Source organism: Nicotiana tomentosiformis, chromosome 3 (assembly GCF_000390325.3).
Source record: "Nicotiana tomentosiformis chromosome 3, ASM39032v3, whole genome shotgun sequence".
NCBI classification, from domain to species: domain Eukaryota; kingdom Viridiplantae; phylum Streptophyta; class Magnoliopsida; order Solanales; family Solanaceae; genus Nicotiana; species Nicotiana tomentosiformis.
This window is the reverse complement of record NC_090814.1, coordinates 3,305,640-3,323,796: the sequence shown is the minus strand read 5'-3', so window position 1 is coordinate 3,323,796 and position 18,157 is coordinate 3,305,640. Positions and strand designations below refer to the sequence as shown.

At 36.7% G+C, this 18,157-nt stretch overlaps 1 protein-coding gene across 1 annotated transcript; it reads right to left on the bottom strand.

Moving 5' to 3' along the window:
- Positions 1–15,148: 15,148 nt before the first annotated feature.
- Positions 15,149–17,268, bottom strand: LOC138907277 (uncharacterized). Its single transcript, XM_070197868.1, has 5 exons — positions 16,887–17,268; positions 16,593–16,769; positions 16,257–16,497; positions 15,503–16,202; positions 15,149–15,301 (listed from the first exon to the last, which is right to left on the bottom strand). The coding sequence occupies exons 1-5, from the start codon at positions 17,266–17,268 to the stop codon at positions 15,149–15,151; spliced, it is 1,653 nt and encodes a 550-aa protein (XP_070053969.1).
- Positions 17,269–18,157: the final 889 nt, after the last annotated feature.

Genomic DNA, 18,157 nt, shown 5'->3' with positions numbered 1-18,157 from the left:
TGATTCTATATGGATAAAGCACATCCATTGAGTACCCCGATGGTTGTGAGATCACTCGATATAAATAAAGATCCATTCCGATCTCATGAAAATAATGAAGAACTTCTTGGTCCCGAAGTACCATATCTTAGTGCAATTGGTGCACTAATGTATCTTTCTAACATTACAAGGCTTGACATAACTTTTTCAGTTAATGTCTTAATAAGATATAACTCTGCTCCTACAAGGAGACATTGGAATGGAATCAAACATATATTGCGGTATCTAAAAGGGACTACCGATATGGGCTTATTTTATGGCAATGATTGCAATCTCGATCTTGTTGGTTATACCGATGCTGGGTATTTATCTGACCCACACAAGGCTCGATCTCAAACAAGCTATATGTTTACATGTGGAAGTACTGCCATATCTTGGCGATCAACTAAGCAATTAATCATGGCTACTTAATCTAATCATGCTAAGATAATTGCTATTCATGAAGCAAGTTGAGAATGTGTATGGTTGAGGTCTATAATACATCTTATTAGAGACAAATGTGGTTTGAAGTGTGACAAACTATCCACAATCTTGTATGAAGATAATGCAGCATGCATAACCCAATAGAAGGGAGGATTCATAAAAGGAGATAGGACAAAGCACATTTCACCAAAGTTATTTTTCACACATGATTTTCAAAAAAATGGTGATATCAATGTGCAACAGATTCGTTCAAATGATAATATGGCTGATTTGTTCACCAAATCTCTACCGACGTCAACCTTCAAGAAACTAGTGTACAAGATTGGGATGCGAAGGCTCAAGGATGTGAATTGATGCTTTTATCAGGGGGAATTAATACGCGTTGTACTCTTTTTTCCTTACAAGATTTTGTCCCACTGGATTTTCCTTGAAGGTTTTTAACGAGGCAACCAAAAGGCGTATTTATAAACATGTGTACTCTTTTTCCTTCATTAGGATTTTTTAGAGGATTTTTCCTAATAAGGTTTTAACGAGGCACATTATCTATGGACATTCAAGGGGGAGTGTTATAAGAAAAATAAAATTATGGCGGATGTCTACTCTTCCTTCATGATTTTCATCTCAAATGCTTAATGACATATTGAATGACATATTTTTCTTCACTTTTCATGCCTATATAAAGGCCTTGTAATAGATAGGAAAATACACACAATTGAAGAAAAAATAAGAATCTCTTCCCTCTTTCTCTCTATATCTCTTAGCTTGTTTTTCCTTGTTCTATATTGTTACTTTGAGTTATATTTCATAACACAAAACCAATTCTTCGCCTAAGCTTGAGCATTAATTGGCAGCTTTTCCACTCTACTTCTTCATCTTCATCTTCATTGCCCACTTTTTGATTGCAAATTTGATTGATTTAATTGTTTCTTGTCTCTTAAAGTTTTAAAATTAAACATTGTATTCATTATACGTGGAAGAACTTGAGCTTGAAACTTGAAGGAGAAGAACAAAACTCCATTAAAGCTCATTTTGAAGCTTGGTTGGGAGATTGGATTTTGCAAAAATATTTTTTGCTTGGATCGGATATTGTTACAATAGATTGGGTCCATCTTGGAGAGCTTATCTCAATTTTGAGGGAGTTTTATGAAAATTTAAGATAGTTTTGGATGAAATTTCAGATTTGAACTTGAGGTTGAAGATGAACAGTTCAGATTTATGTTTAACATCTATAATAGATCTTAAAAGTCTATACTAAAATAGTTTTGAAATTTATTATAGATCACAGCATATTTTCTAAAATTTACTATAAGCATATTTAGGTCGTTTAGTATAGACTAAGTTAAACTCGTTTTGTATAGACCGTTAAAATTTATTATAGACCTTAAACATAAATCTAAAATGTTCATGTTAAACACTTAAACTTCAAGCTTAAATATGAAATTTCACCTGAAACCACCTTAAATTTTTTTCAAACTCTCTCAAATTTGAAATTTAGACCCCTCAAAAGATCCCAACGAAACCCAATAACATCAACTCGAAATAGTTCATACTTTTTAAACACCCAGTTTTTAAGATTGAAGCTCAAGTTTCAACAATGACTGTCATCGGAGCATTTCAGATGTTCTTTTGATCTAGAAGGCGAAAGTAAAATACGCAGGAATGGATTGAGGGAGAAAAATATATCTTTTTATTTTTTTTATAAGGTAAAAAATACATCTTAATATCTTTTTTGGTTTAATTTTTATTATTTATTACTTTGGACTAAATCGTATTTTTTACAAATTTTGGGCCGGTTTCGAACATTTTATAATGGGAATTAGCTTAATTAGCACTAATTATAAAAGGAATTTAAATTTTAAAAATTAAAACATGGGTTCAAATTCTTTAAAAAGACTTGTAAATGGTCCTCGTCCCAACATAACCCTATTTAATAAGCTTTTGGACACTATTTGAATTATTAGAAGTGGAAAAAAATAAGCATAGTTTAAAAAATTGTTTTTTTTGTCCAAAAAGAATTGTTAAAAGTTGCGTGCCTTTTGGTTCTCAGTTAGTTTGGTCTAGAAGGTCTAATAGTAAACAAAATAAATTGGAGTAAATTATTTATTCATGCGTATATTTTACTTGGCAAAAATTACATGCGCTATTTTCTTAACCCATCCCTTGAAGAAAAAATGATGTTTTCTACACCTATATATTCTTTACTTTTAAGCTTTTTATTCTTACTAGTCTTAAAATATGCGCGTGCGCGTGTATCTCGTTTCATAAGTATAAAATTTTAAAATTTATATAAATATTAAATTAAAATTTATATTTGAGTTATAAAATAAAAGTTAAAAAACTGTAAGTTTTCAAAAATGGTGTGATTGGTGATTCCATTTGGTTAACTCATAAAAAAATAAATTTGTCTCACACAGGTCTTCCATCATATCGGTTAATATAATCTAGCTTAAAATTTGTTATATTTTTTGTTGTTTATTTTGTTAATTTTTTTTTGTATTTATCTTTCACTTCTATAAAACACATTTATGAAATTTTCTGTATATCATAATCTTAGATTTTCTTACTAGATTATTTTCATGTATAAAATAGCAAGTGCCTTAGTATTACTTAGATTTTTTATAACAATTTGTTCTCCTAAAGTTATATCTTTGAAATATTTAGTTCTAAGCTTAAATATATTCTAATAAAGAAAATAAAACTGAAAATATGAAAAGTATATTTTAAATGGATCTACTTCAATAATTCTAATTTCAGTTAGAGGTATCCCGAAAATAAATTAGGTTTACTTTAAGTCTAAGAGTGTGTTTGGTATGAAGGAAATTTTCATGGAAAATGAGTGGTTTTATCGCTTATTTTCCCTAATTTGGTTGGTGAGTGGAAAACTTTTTTCAGAAAATATTTTCTAGTGTTTGGTTAGAGACTAGAAATGTGATGACCCGATAGGTCATCTTATATTTTAAAACCTAATTCTGCGTTACGAGGTCTCAAAAACTTCATCTTAGCCTTTCTCGATTTACGTGCGCAGTCAGGGTATTGGCCCGGAAGGTTTATATGTTAAAAACTGATAAAAATAAGAATTTTGCCTAAAAATATCAGTTGAGTTGACTTCAGACAATATTTTTGGTAAACGGGTCCGGATCCATATTTTGACGGTCTCGGTGGGTCCATATCAAAATATGGGACATGGGCGTATGCCCAGAATCGAATTCAGAGGTCCCTACCTCGAGTTATGAATTTTTGATAAAAATTTAATGATTTTAAGAATTGGTTGATGTTTGGCCTTGTTGATACCGGGTCCGTATTTTGGTTTCTGTGCCCGATATAGGTCCAATATAATATTTATGACTTATCTGTGAAATTTGATGAGAAACAAAGTTAGTTTGACATGATTCGGACGTCCGGTTGTGAAAATAGGAATTTTAAAGTGTTCTTGAGAATTTTATTTGATTTGGTGCTAAATTCGTAGTTTTAGGTGTTATTTTGGCGATTTCATCGCGCGAGCAAGTTCGTATGATGTTTTTAGACTTGTGTGCATGTTTGGTTTGGAGCCCCGAGGGCTCGGGTGAGATTCGGATAGGCTACGAGATATGTTTGACTTAGGAAAAATCTGGTTTCTACAGTTTCAGTGCCTTCTGGTTTCCTTCTTCGCGTTCGTGAAGGCACTCTCGCGAACGCGTAGTAGAAACTGGGCTGGCTGAATTTTGCTTCTTCACGAACGCGAAGGCTAGGTCGCGAACGCCGAGCGATGGGGACTTTACCCTTCGCGAACGCGACCAGCTCAATGCGAACGCGTAGTGATAGGGACCTGAGGGAGGGGGCCAGTCACTCTTCATCGCAAACGCGAGCAAGGACTCGCGAACGCGAAGACCAGGGGGGCATAACCTTCGCGAACGCGATAGGAGTTTCGCGATCGCGTAAGCTTGGCAAGCTTTGCTCTTCGCGAACGCGACCGTGTCCTCGCGAACGCGATGAATACTGTCGCCGAGCTATTAAACAGTCCCATTATAGGACTTAAGCCATTCTTTCAACTTTTCAAAAGCCAAACGACCTAGAGGCGATTCTCCCAAGCTAAATTCTTCCCCAAAATGTTGGTAAGTGATTTTAAATCACTTTCTTTCAATTACCCATTACATTTCATGAGTTTTCAACCTAAAATCTAGGATTTTCTTGGTGAAAATTGGGGGTTTGGGTAGAATTAGGGATTTTTGCATAATTAGAATTTAGACCTCGAATTGAGGTCGGATTTTGAAATAAATTATATAATCGGGCTCGGAGGTGAATGGATTTTGGTCCGAACATTGGGTTTTGACCAAGTGGGCCCGGGGTCGATTTTTGACTTTTTGGGGGCAAGTTTGGGGAATCTAAATTTATGCATTGTAATTGATTTCTTTAGCAATATTTGATATTATTGAGTCGTTTGTGGATAGATACGAGTGGTTCGGAGGTGAATTCTAGAGGAAAAGCGGTAATTGAGCATTGAGTGGCCTTTGGAGCGAGGTAAGTGTTGTGTCTAACCCTGACTTGAGGGAATATGACTTGTTTGTCTATTTGCTACATGTTTAGATATTGGGGAATAATGTATATGTGAAGTGACGAGTACTTATGCGTTATAGTAGGGTTAAAGCATGCGGGTGGGGGCTTGGTTTCTTGCAATTATAGCTTCCTTTGTTCATGTTATCCATGTTTAGACTAGTATTATTAAATTGATCGTTCTTATCATGTTTACGAATTTTCTGGTGATAATTGAGTATTGATTTCGAAGCTGAGGTTGGTATTGTGGAACCAAATATTGAAGTAAGGCTTGTACTTGTTATTCTATATCCTTGTTGTTATTTGTTCATTGCATTATGGTAAGGGAGAGTGTTAATGCACGAAGGGTGATGCCGTGCCATATTGTAAGTGTTAATGCACGAAGGGCGATGCCGTGCCATATTATGAGTGTTAATGCACGAAGGGTGATGCCGTTCCACGTTATGAGAGTTAATGCACGAAGAGTGATGCCGTGCCGTATCTATTGATTTATATTGTGAGGCTGAGAGTAAAAGCACGAAGGGTGATGCCGTACAATTTTCTTCATTGTGTTTAGTTGTTTTTCACTGGTTAAAAGCATGTTGACTGTTCTGGTTATTATTTCCGCTGTATCTCCTATATCATATGCCCCTTTAGCATGTTCCCCCTCCCAATAGTACATGTTTAGCTGTTACTGTTGTTTTCTTGTACATATACTGTTATCTGCTCAAGTTTATTATGTGGGTGTCTTGTCATAGCCTCGTCACTACTTCGTCGAGGTTAGACTCGACACTTACCAGTACATGGGGTCGATTGTACTGATACTGCACTTTGCACTTCTTGTGCAGATTTTGGTACCGGTCCTAGCTGATCGTGAGGCTTAGCAACTTGGATTTGCTGTCAGGAGACCCAAGGTAGATCTGCTGGCGTCCGCAGACCCTGGAGTCTCTTCTTAGTTTTATCATTTACTGTTTCCTTACTTCAAAACAGTGTATTTTTTTCCTTTTTAGACTCTGTTTGTAGTAAATCATAGTAGTTCATGAGTTGTGACTACAGATCCGGGTGGTAGTAATTAATGCAGTTTTTATATTATTCCGCACTCATTATATTTCATCTTAGCTAATTTGCTGTTATTTACTGAATGAAAAAAGGATTGGTTTAATGATTCTCTAACGTTGGCTTGCCTAGCAAGTGAAATGTTAGGCGCCATCACGGTCCCGACAGTGAGAATTTCGGGTCGTGATAAGAAAATATTTTTTTATGCTACTCTCCTCACCCCCTTCCCCTAAGTCCCCATGTTTCCTTGCCCCCCTCCAAATACCCAAGTTTTCAGGACTCTATTTTCTTCAAGAATTTAATTTATTTTTCTAAAAATTCACACAAATCCAAAGGAACTAATGTGCTGCTTTACTTTTTTAAGCAAAAATAAAGTTGAAGTTTGTGCTCCATACCTAAAAAAAAATATTCTTTTTTGGTTGAAAAATAAAGTACTCTTTCTAAAATATGAAAATAAAGTACTCATTTTATTGAAATAAACAAACATACTTTTTCTATATCATGAAACGAAAATACCCATTTTGTTGAAATAAAAAAAAAAATACTTTTTTTACATTATGAAAAGAAAATAATTTTTTTGTTTAAATAAAATAAAATACTTTTTTTATGAAAAGAAAGTACTTTTTTTTAAATGAAAAAAAAAATACCTTTTGATATCATGTAAAAAAAAATACTCATTTGTTGAAATGCAAAAAAAACGTCTATCTATAACATGAAAAGAAAGTACTATTGATAATATTTGTTGGCCCAAGTGAAGTTTGTTTTGATGATTGACAAAGGAACTCAAGTATGAACCAGGTTCATACACAGTGTACATAGACACGGGCAAATTCAAGGACAAGGCATACCCGTAAAGGAGATAATCTTAAGTGGTTATATCTGATATCTCCTGAACGAAAAGGTTGCATAAGTGATAAGGAGAAGGACTCCTTACTCGAGAGAACTCTATCCTAGATAAGGGATGAGTTAAAAGTTGAAGATAACTAGAACTTTTCCACCAAGGAAGAGTATAGCATTGGAACTCTAGTTATTTCCTATTCTACTAACTCTATAAATTGCAGGATGTTCTCATTTCATAGGTACACACAAACGCTGAAGTTAAACGTGAATTGAGAGCAAAATAGCAAGGCATTTTGCAAACAACTCTTGTGTGATTCAAGTGTGCAAATCGGAAGCTACATGAACTGAATAAAAGAACCAGCTCCAAGTGTCTGTCTTTTATTCTAGTTTCATTGTAGTAGGTGTTTCAAGTTGTACCTTTCAGCTTTACCTAGAAGCAATTGTATTAGGTACTCTGAGTATTGTATTCAAGTTAGAGTTAACTTGAAGTTATCGCAACAATTAGAGGCTGGCTGCCACAACGGGATTATAGGTAATCCTTAGATTTACAAAGAGTTTTGTAAATGCTGTTTTGGCTTAGTGATTTAGTGAAGTGTTGGAAAAAATTCTACTGAGTAGTATGTCGTGGTTTTTTCACCTTTTGAGCCGGGTGTTTTCCACGTAAAAATACTTGTGTTCTTTACTTTATGCATTTACTATTTCTGCAACAGTAGTATAAGGAACACATAGAAGAACCAAGTCGTTCTATAATCAGTGCACGTGAAAATTGGACACCACACAAATCACCTCCCTCTTGTGTGACATTGAAGTATAAAACAATAATTGGTATCAGAGTGGGTTATCCTTGAAGAGGCTAACACCTTAGGAGAAGATCAAGATGAGTGCACCACCTGAAAACTGGGAAGGGAAATCCACTGCTAGGCCGCCACTCTTTAATGGCCAGTACTACTCTTGGTGGAAAAACAAGATGAGAGATCACATTATAGGAGAAGACTATGAGCTATGGGACATTGTCACTGATGGTCCACTGGCTACCTTAAAGAAAAATGCCGAAGGAGTAGATGTACCAATGACAAGAGCAGACTGCACTGCTGAGGACTTGGAAGAAGTGGGAGAAGAATGCTAAAGCCGAGAAATGGCTTGTTTGTGGACTTGGTCCAGATGAGTACAACAGAATCCAAAGCTATACCACTGCAAAGTAAATTTGGGACACACTGCAAGTGGCTCACGATGGAACACCTCAGGTGAAGAGATCCAGAGGAACTCTACTGTACTCTCAGTATGAGAACTTTGCTATGAAGGAAGGAGAAACCATTCAAGAAATGTACACAAGGTTCACTACATTGACAAATGAGCTAAAATCTCTTGGCAGGATTATTCATGAAGAAGATAGAGTCGAGAAGATACTGACTAGGGTTTTGCCTATTACTTGGGAGAGCAAAATCATTGCCATCCAGGAATCAAAGAATATTTCCACTCTTCCACTAGATGAATTAATTAGAAATCTCACTGCTTATGAACTTAGGAGACAAACCATGAAGATGGATGCGCCTAAGAAGGAAAGGAACTTGTCACTCAGAATCACTGAAGGTTCTGATCTGGAAGATGATGAAATGGCTATGATCACTAAGGATTTCAAGAATAACCTGAGGAGAGGAAAGGGTTCTTCAAGAACTGGAAGCTATAGCAAGTCAAAATCTCCTGAGAAGCAAACTAATGATGTCTGCTACAAGTGTGAAAAGACTGATCACCACATCAAGAATTATGGGAAATTGAATGGAAGAAGGAAAGAGCTGAACGAAGGAACAAGAAGAAGGAACATGTTCAACCCAAGAAAAGCAGCAACAAAGGTTCAACCAAGGCTATGGTCGCTGCTTGGGGAGAAAGCTCAGATGAAAGCTCAAATGATGACGATGAGGATGAACAAACACTTATGGCCATTGGAGAATCTGATAAAGAAACTAACGTAAGTGTAATTCATCTCAAATACAAGATTAAATTGTTGTCTAAAGAAAGATTATCTGAGTTACTATTAGAACTAATTGATGAATCTGAGGATGTAAACAATGAAAAGGAACAATTATCTAAAGAATGTGTGATTTTGAAGGCTAAGTGCAAAAACCTGGAACTTAGAGTTAGTGAAACTGTAAGTGAAAATACTGTGTTCAAGAACCAGGTTCATGCACTTGACTTAACTGTCCTAGAGCTTAGATCCAAAAATCTAAAACTAAAATTAGGAACATGTAAAAAGACAGCTGATCACACACACCTCACTTTAGAGAAAAATGTAGGAAAAATGAAAGATGAGTTGTACAAGAGAGATGAACATGTAAGAATTCTAAAGGAGGATCTAAGCAAGGTCAAGCATGAGCTAGACAGAACCTGTAAATGGAACAGATTCCCCGATGAACTTTCATGGCTACAAGAATACCATAGTAGTAATAGAAGATGACTTGGCTTTGGGAACCCGGCACCTAAGTGGGATCCCAAAAGCAAGTACCTCACACTTCCTGAGAACAAGATTTGCACATACTGTGGTAAAATAAGTCACTATAAAAGTGAATGTACTACAAAAGAAAAGACAAGTCAAAAGAACAAAGAATTTGTTCAAGGGAAGAATAGGCTACCAAATTGGGCTAAAAAGAATCTGATTCATCCTTTTGCCTATAGAAAGGGACCCAAACTAGTTTGGGTTCCTAAGACTAACCCCTGATTTCCTTTTGCAAGTCCAAGTGAAGGGGAGTAGCCAAATATGGTACATGGATAGTGGATGCTCAAAGCACATGACAGGAAGCAAGAACCAGTTCCTTTCACTTGAGGACCTTAAAAGAGGTAATGTCTCCTTTGGAAATGGGAAGAAAGGTGAGATCATTTAGGTTGGAAAGGTAGGTAAGACTGATTCTCACTCTATTGAGAATGTCTACTTGATAGATGGACTGAAGTACAGTCTAATAAGTGTATCACAATTGTGTGATAGAAGTAACATGGTAGTATTCACCTCTACAAAATGCTTTGTGATTAATCTTACCACTGACAAGATAGTTTTGCAGGAAAAAAGAGTGAATAACATATATGTTGTGGATCTGTCCACACTTTCAGATAATGAACTCACTTGCTTAAGTGTATTGGATAATGATCCCCTCCTTTGGCATAAGAGACTTGGACATGCCAGTCTAAGTCAACTCAACAAATTAGTCTCCAAGAACTTGGTGATAGGGCTGCCTAACATTAAGTTCAAGGAAGATAAAGTTTGTGAGGCTTGAGCAATGGGGAAGTAGGTAAGATCCTCTTTCAAAAGCAAGAAAGTGGTAAGCACTACCAAGACGATGGAACTGATCCATATGGAACTTTGTAGACCAATAAGAACATTGAGTAGAGGTGGCACGAGATATGTTATGGTGCTTGTTGATGATTACTCTAGGTTTACTTGGACATTATTTTTAACATCTAAAGATGAAGCATTTGACATGTTCACTTCTTTTGTTAGAAAAACTCAGAAACAACTAGGTAATCAACTTGCATCAATTAGGTCTGATCATGGTACTGAATTTGAGAATGCTAAATTTGCTGAATTTTGTGATGAGCATGGCATACATCATAATTTTTCTGTATCTAGGAATCCACAACAAAATGGAGTGGTTGAAAGAAAGAATAGGACATTGGAATAAATGGATAGGACTATGCTTCTTTCTAGTAAACTGCCTCATAGTTTCCGAGCAGAAGCTGTGAACACTACATGCTACATCATAAATAGGTGCATGACTAGACCTCTTGTTGAGAAGACTCCCTATGAGTTACTTAAAGGGAGAAAGCCAAATATATCCCATCTTAAGGCATTTGGATGCAAGTGCTTTGTGCACAATAATGGTAAGGACTCACTAGGTAAGTTTGATCCCAGAAGTGATGAGAGAGTATTATTGGGATATTATTCATATAGTAAAGCTTATAGGATTTATAACAAAATAACTATGTGTGTAGAAGAAAGTGTACATGTGGTTTTTGATGAAACTAACATTCTTTCTGAGAGGCAGGAACATGATGATGAAGCAATTGGGCTGGTAAGAAACTCAAATGAAACCACAGCCCAGACTGAAGCTGCACCAGAGGAAGGAACATAGATTTCCAAAAAAGCTTTACTGGCATGGGACAAACTATGTTTACCTTTGTCTGGTGGTGGTCTTAGTCTGCTAAATATTGCAATCTGGAACAAGGCAGCTATATGCAAGATGCTATGGAATGTGTACAGAAAGAAAGACAAACTATGGGTGAAGCAGATTCATTCATACTATGGGAAGGGGAGAATAATATGGGAGGCCGGTACTAATCAAGCATCTTGGATGGTCCAGAAAATTTTCAAAGCAAAGAAGTACTTTGAGAAAGCTGGGATCACTTTCATGGAGCTACAGAGCATGGCAGAATTTTCTATCAAGAAAATGTACAAGAAGACGCTAGGAACATTTACAAAAGTCAGTTAGAGAAGGCTTATTTGTAATAACCATGGATCACCAAAGTGGTTATTCATTGTAAGATTGGTAGCACTTGGGAGGCTATTCACTAAGGACAGACTACATAAATGGGGGATTCTTACTGATCAAACATGTCCCTTATGTGGTAATGCACATGAGAGTATATCCCATATATTTTTCAAATGTGACATTGCAGCTGAGATATGGGAGAGACTTCTTAGATGGCAAGGACTGAATAAGCAAGCGCTAGAATGGGAGGCTAAACTTCACTGGGCTACGACATATTGCAAGGGGAAGGATGCCAAAACTGAGATATTCAGAATGACAATGGCTGGTGGGATGTATTATGTGTGAAAAGAAAGGAACAACAGAGTGTTCGCCAATATTACCATGCCTGCTACAACAATCGTGATGTTAATCATACAGGAAATACACTATAGAGGAAGCAGGAATCCAAAACTAGCTCGGAGATTACATGATTTGAATTTCTACCCTTAATAGCTAGGAATAGAGGAGTGGTCTTTAGAGTAAGTAGGAGAGAGTTTGTTCACTAGTTGGTTTCTTTAGGCTGACTAGAACGGAGGATCTGTTGTTTAGGTTGCCAAGTGAGTGAAAACTACTACAACACGGGGGACGCAATGTCCGGTGAAGTAGGAGTCTATTTTTTATTTTTATTAAGCTGTAAATATACTCGATGGTAATAAAATATTTTTAATTACCAAAAAGAAAATAGTCATTTAATTATTTTTCATGATCTTAATATACGTATTGTCTTAAAAGGTTTGTAAACTTTTCTTTTATTTTGTTGAACTTTATTCAATGGGATTTATACATGCTCAACCTGAAGATGTAAGAATTTGATGGGATTTAGGGTGTGTTTGGTATGAAGGAAAATATTTTTCGAAAAATATTTTCCAATTTGTCCATGTTTGGTTGGTTTAAATGTTTTGAAAAATATTTTCTTCATCAACTCATTTTCCTCTAATTGGAGGAAAATATTTTCCCTATCAAGAGAAGGAAAAATATTTTCCAAAACTCCATCTCAACCTTCCCCACCCTATTCCCCATCCCCACTAACCCCCACATCCCCACCCCAACCTGCGCCCCACCCTCGCCTACCTACCCTAACCTCTAACCCCCACCCCTACCCTAAATAAAAATATTATTATTTTATACTTCAATGCCACACGGAGGGGGGGGGGGAGTGATTTGTGTGGTATTCAATTTTCGCGTGCACTGATTATAGAACGACCTGGTTCTTCTATGTGTTCCTTATACTACTGTTGTGGAAATAGTAAATGCGGAAAGTAAAGAACACAAGTATTTTTATGTGGAAAACACCCGACTAAAAAGGCAAAAAAATCACAACTTTCTACTCAGTAGGATTTTCTCCAACATTTCAGTAAATCACTGAGCCAAAACAATATTTACAAAACTCTTTGTAAACCTAAGGATTACCTCTAATCCCGTTGTAGCAACTAACCTCTAACTGTTACGACAACTTCAAGTTAACTCTAACTTGAATACAATACTCAGAGTACCTAATACAATTGTTTCTAGATAAAGCTGAAAGGTACAACTTGAAACACCTTCTACAATGAAACTAGAATAAAAGACAGACACTTGGAACTAGTTCTTCTATATAGTTCATGTAGCTTCAGATTTGCACACTTGAATCACACAAGAGTTGTTTACAAAATGCCTTGTTATTTTGCTCTCAACTCATGTTTAACTTTAGTGTTTGTGCATACCTACGAAATGAGAACATCCTGCAATTTATAGAATTAGTAGAATAGAAAATAACTAGAGTTCCAATGCTATACTCTTCCTTGGTGGAAGAGTTCTAGTTATCTTCAACTTCCAACTCCTCCCTTATCTAGGATAGAGTTCTCTCGAGTAAGGAGTCCTTCTCCCTATTACTTATGCAACCTTTTCGTTCAGTAGATATCAGATATAACCACTTAAGCTTATCTCCTTCACGTGCATTCCTTGTGCTTGAATCTGCTCGTGTCTATGTACACTATGTATGGACCTGGTTCATGCTTGATTTCCTTTGTCAATCATCAAAATAAACTTCACTTGGGCCAACAAATGTTATTAATAGTACTTTCTTTTCATGTTATAGATAGATATTTTTTTGCATTTCAACAAATGAGTATTTGTTTTACATGATATCAAAAAGTATTTTTTTTTCAAGTCCTCAGCAGTGGAGTCCGCTCTTATCATTGGTACATCTACTCCTTCAGAAATTTTCTTCAAGGTAGCCAATGGACCATCGGTGAAAATGTCCCATAGCTCATAGTCCTCTCCTATAATGTGATCTCTCATCCTGTTTTTCCACCAAGAGTAGTACTAGCCATTAAAGAGTGGCGGCCTAGCAGTGGATTGCCCTTCCCAGTTTTCAGGTGGTGCACTCATCTTGATCTTCTCCTAAGGTGTTAGCCTCTTCAAGGATAACCCACTCTGATATCAATTGTTGTTTTATACTTCAATGCCACACAAGAGGGAGGTGATTTGTGTGGTGTCCAATTTTCACGTGTACTAATTATAGAACGACCTGATTCTTCTATGTGTTCCTTATACTACTGTTGCGAAAATAGTAAATGCAAAAAGTAAAGAACACAAGTATTTTTACGTGGAAAACACCCGGCTCAAAAGGTGAAAAAACCACGACCTACTACTCAGTAGGATTTTCCCCAACTCACTAATTCATTGAGCCAAAATAGCATTTACAAAACTCTTTGTAAACCTAAGAATTACCTCCAATCCCGTTGTGGAAACCAGCCTCTAACTATTGCAACAACTTCAAGTTAACTCTAACTTGAATACAATACTCAGAGTACCTAATACAATTGCTTCTAGATAAAGCTGAAAGGTACAACTTGAAACACCTACTATAATGAAACTAGAATAAAAGACATACACTTGGAACTAGTACTTCTATCTGGTTCATGTAGCTTCAGATTCGCACACTTGAATCACACAAGTGTTGTTTGCAAAATGCCTTGCTATTTTAACTTCATTGTTTGTGCGTACCTACGAAATGAGAACATCCTGCAATTTATAGAGTTAGTAGAATATGAAATAACTAGAGTTCCAATGCTATACTCTTCCCTTATCTAGGATAGAGTTCTCTCTAATAAGGAGTCCTTCTCCTTATCACTTATGCAACCTTTTCGTTCAGGAGATATCCGATATAACCACTTAAGCTTATCTCCTTCATGTGCATGTCTTGTGATTGAATCTTCACGTGTCTGTGTACCCTGTGTATGAGCCTGGTTCATGCTTGAGTTCCTTTGTCAATCATCAAAACAAACTTCACTTGGGCCAACAAATTTCCCCTTTTTGATGATGACAAACTCTATGCTTTTCATAAGTATAAGACATGTTTCAACTCAGCTCAACATCAACACAATGTTAGAACACTTTCCATTTTTAAAGTCACAAATCATCAAAGACCAGGTTCATTAGGTTATAAACATCGCAATCCAAAGTAAAAAGCACAACCTATCTTTCACTTTTTGGCATCATTAAAAAGTTGCATAATAATGTTAGATAACCAGATTTTAATAGATATTACTCATGGCCACTGGAGCTACTTCAAATGCAATCATGGAGTCAAACATCATATATCAATCTACTGATATTAACTATCTAAGAAGCATCAACAAACAGTTAGATCACAAAAACAGTTGATTAACATCGATACTAGTCATCCAAAAAGCATAAAAAAATAAAGATACTGGATCATAAGCAAAAAGAAACAAAAAGAAATCCTCCGGATCATTGGTTTGTCTAACTAGGCTAGAAAGGATTCAAGGCTGGGAAGGACTAGGTTCTTGGTTTTTGGCCTGAAGTAGTTTTAACATATCATGAAGAATGCCTTCATTCTTCTCCTTCTCCATTGCAAGCTTAGTCCTGAGAGCATCCCTCTCAGTTTCTACTTCAGCCAACCTCTTCTTCAGCCTCTAAATCTCAGCATCCTTAGCCCTACTCTCTTGCACCAAAGCTCGCGCTTTGCTGTTCACAGGTACCTTCTTGGATGAACCATGTTCTTTAGGAGTGGTGTGAACTTCATAGTCAAATGCAGTCAAAGTGTTTGCCCCAAAGTAATCCTTATTTGTACTAACTTCCTATTTCTTAATGGGTATCTTGAAGTGTGCAAGTACAGCCGTGAGAATGAAACCATATGGTATGGCATGAGTTTTGGTGCCAGTCAGAACCCTATCAAGAAGTTGGATGATAAACTCATACCAGTTGATTTGCCTTCCACTATCAAAACATTCCATAAGGACCAGGTCCATGAATGTGGCAATGTGCCTTCTCTCCTGCCTAGGCAGCACAACCTTGTTAACAAATTCAAACAACACTTTGTGGGGAGGCTTTATCTCACTTTTGTATATAGTCTTGGGCTGAAGCTCTTCTTCATTGTCACCAAACTTCCTTGTAATGGCAAGTGATGTTGGGAGGTTTTCTAGTCTTGGCCATTTTAACTTTTTGTAGTCATTGTACCCTTTAGCAGGTACCCCCAGAATTTCTCCCAATTCCTTGTAATCAAAACTCACAGTCACCCCCTTTACCACACTGGTGACTCTGTCATTCTTGATCTCACAGTTTGCCATGAACTCCAAAATCTCGGTTCTCGCAAGCTTTCCATCCATCTGAAGGACCATGTTCTTCCAACCCTGCAGTTGTAGTTTTTCCAGCAGCAGCATCATGCCTTCCTCCTCCAAGTCCCTGAGGGGTCTTCCTTTCAGGATGGTTCTTTTCCTAAACTTAACCATCTTGTCCTTCTCTGCATCAGATTCTTCTTCTTCTTCACTCTCTTCTTCCTCCACTACTTTTACTTTTCTAGACTTCAAGGCAGACCTGGTTGTTTTTGCCAAGGTAGAAGGTTCTACTTAATTTAATTTCAAAGGAGACTTCTTGGTGGAAGTCTTGATTTTCTTTACTTTTGGAGTCACGACCTCCACCTCTTCTGCCTCCTCTTTATCATGAAGGACCAGGTCCATCTCCTCAATTTCAACTGCCTCTACAGGCTCACTCACCTTTTTCTTTTCCTTTGCGGCAACTTTTCTTTTACTTTCTTTCAAGGCCTTCTCAAGTTCAGTCTCACTCTGCTTCTTCTGACTCCTTGTATCTCTTCCTCTTGTAGGAAGAGTCACTGCAGGGATACAAGAGGCAGCCTTTCTTTTTTTGTTTGCCCTCGCAGTGCCAGGATTTTAACTCCTGAACTCTTTTTCCTTTTGGGATTGTAACTGTCAGACACTCTTCTCGATAGGTTTTCGAGGGGTTCTTGCACAGATAGAACAGGTTCTTGGAACCTCTTCCTCAACCTAACCAACCCCTCAGTAGCTTCTCCAAGCCCACTTCCCCCTTTTTCTCTCACACATTCTTCTTCTCCATCTGATTCCTCACTCCATACTACTATAACTCCTGTTTTGTCAGTCAAACTAATAGGAGTGGGTGAAGATTCAGCCACTCCTTATCCCATTCCCCTCACATCGCCTTGATCACCCTCACTCTTTTTTTCTTTTCTCTTTTTATTTTTACCACCAATTTTCCCATACTCGGTGGTCTCTACACTAGCCACAGTTCCTACCAGAACAAATCTATTTTCCAGATTTGCAGCAACCTCAGAGATTACTTCAGATGTAATTTTAGGGCCAGATATTACCTGCTCTATTTCAGAAGAAACAGTTTCTTCCCTCTCAGTTGCATACTTGAAAGAATCTTCAGATTTTTTGGGTTCATCTTCCTGACTTGCCTTCAGTTGCTCATTGATTTTCTTGCTTTGTTCTTCTCCGGCAACTACTTTGCAAGCAAGAATCTTGAATCTTCCTTTCTTATAGATTGGTGTGGTTGAAGGTGTGGTTGAAGGAGTGGGTGTGGATTCTTTGGGTGGTGATGAGGGATTTCCAGATACGTTAGCCATTGATGGTTAGAGGGTGAGAGAAGATGAGTATGTATGTGTTTAGAATATGAGAAAAGATAGAGAGAATTGTTTGGCGGCTAAAAATTTAGAAGTAAAGAAACAACTAAGGCCTAATAAATATAAAGAGACAGATTTAATTGGGTAACGACAACTTTTTTAGAAGCTCAGAAGTCTAATCAAATTGGGAGTCAGTTTGAAGAGACGTTGAAGACTCTCCCTAGAATCTAGGCACTTATTGCGTTTTGGGACTCTATTTGGATGAAACTGGTTCATTTCGTAACGGATAAGCTCAAGGAGGTTAGGATTAAATGGGACTCTCCTTTTGATCATAATCCAAAAATAATTATTTCAAAATTTGCATAGTGGAGAGTACGTACCATGTAATCTTGATGAACCAGGTTCTTCACTGAGAAATCTATTGTATAAGTCTAAATTTTCTAAGAAAATAAAGATAATATCATTAGAGATTAATGAGGCATTTTAGCACATGGCACAAGAGTATACTGATGAAAGTATGAGACTGAGCAAAATCTAATCTAATTATGTACAAAAATTCACATATTTTCTAACTAATTTTTTTAGTTAGAACTGGTTCCTTTTAAGTGATCTTAATCATCCCTAATTATAACATGTTCCTTTCAAAGTGATCTCTACTTAGAACTTTTTTGAAGATGTCAGTTATTTGCTTGTCAGTAGCATAAAATTCCACAGTGATTAAACCATTTTCATAATTGTCCCTCAAAAAGTGATGCCTAACATCTATGTGCTTAGTTCTTTTGTGATGAACTGGGTTCTTGGTCATACTAATTGCACTGGTGTTATCACAAAAGATGGGGATACAACCTACATTAATTTCAAAGTCCATTAATTATTGTTTGATACACAATAA

Bases quoted from the DNA above. Each gene is read 5' to 3' on its own strand.
- LOC138907277 (XM_070197868.1), bottom strand. From the start codon at position 17,268: ATGGCTAACGTATCTGGAAATCCCTCATCACCACCCAAAGAATCCACA. The intron at 16,770-16,886 runs GTAAAAATAAAA...CTGACAAAACAG, and splicing joins CGAGTATGGGAAAATTGGTG to GAGTTATAGTAGTATGGAGT. The intron at 16,203-16,256 runs GTCTCCTTTGAA...AAAAACAACCAG, and splicing joins ATCAAGACTTCCACCAAGAA to GTCTGCCTTGAAGTCTAGAA.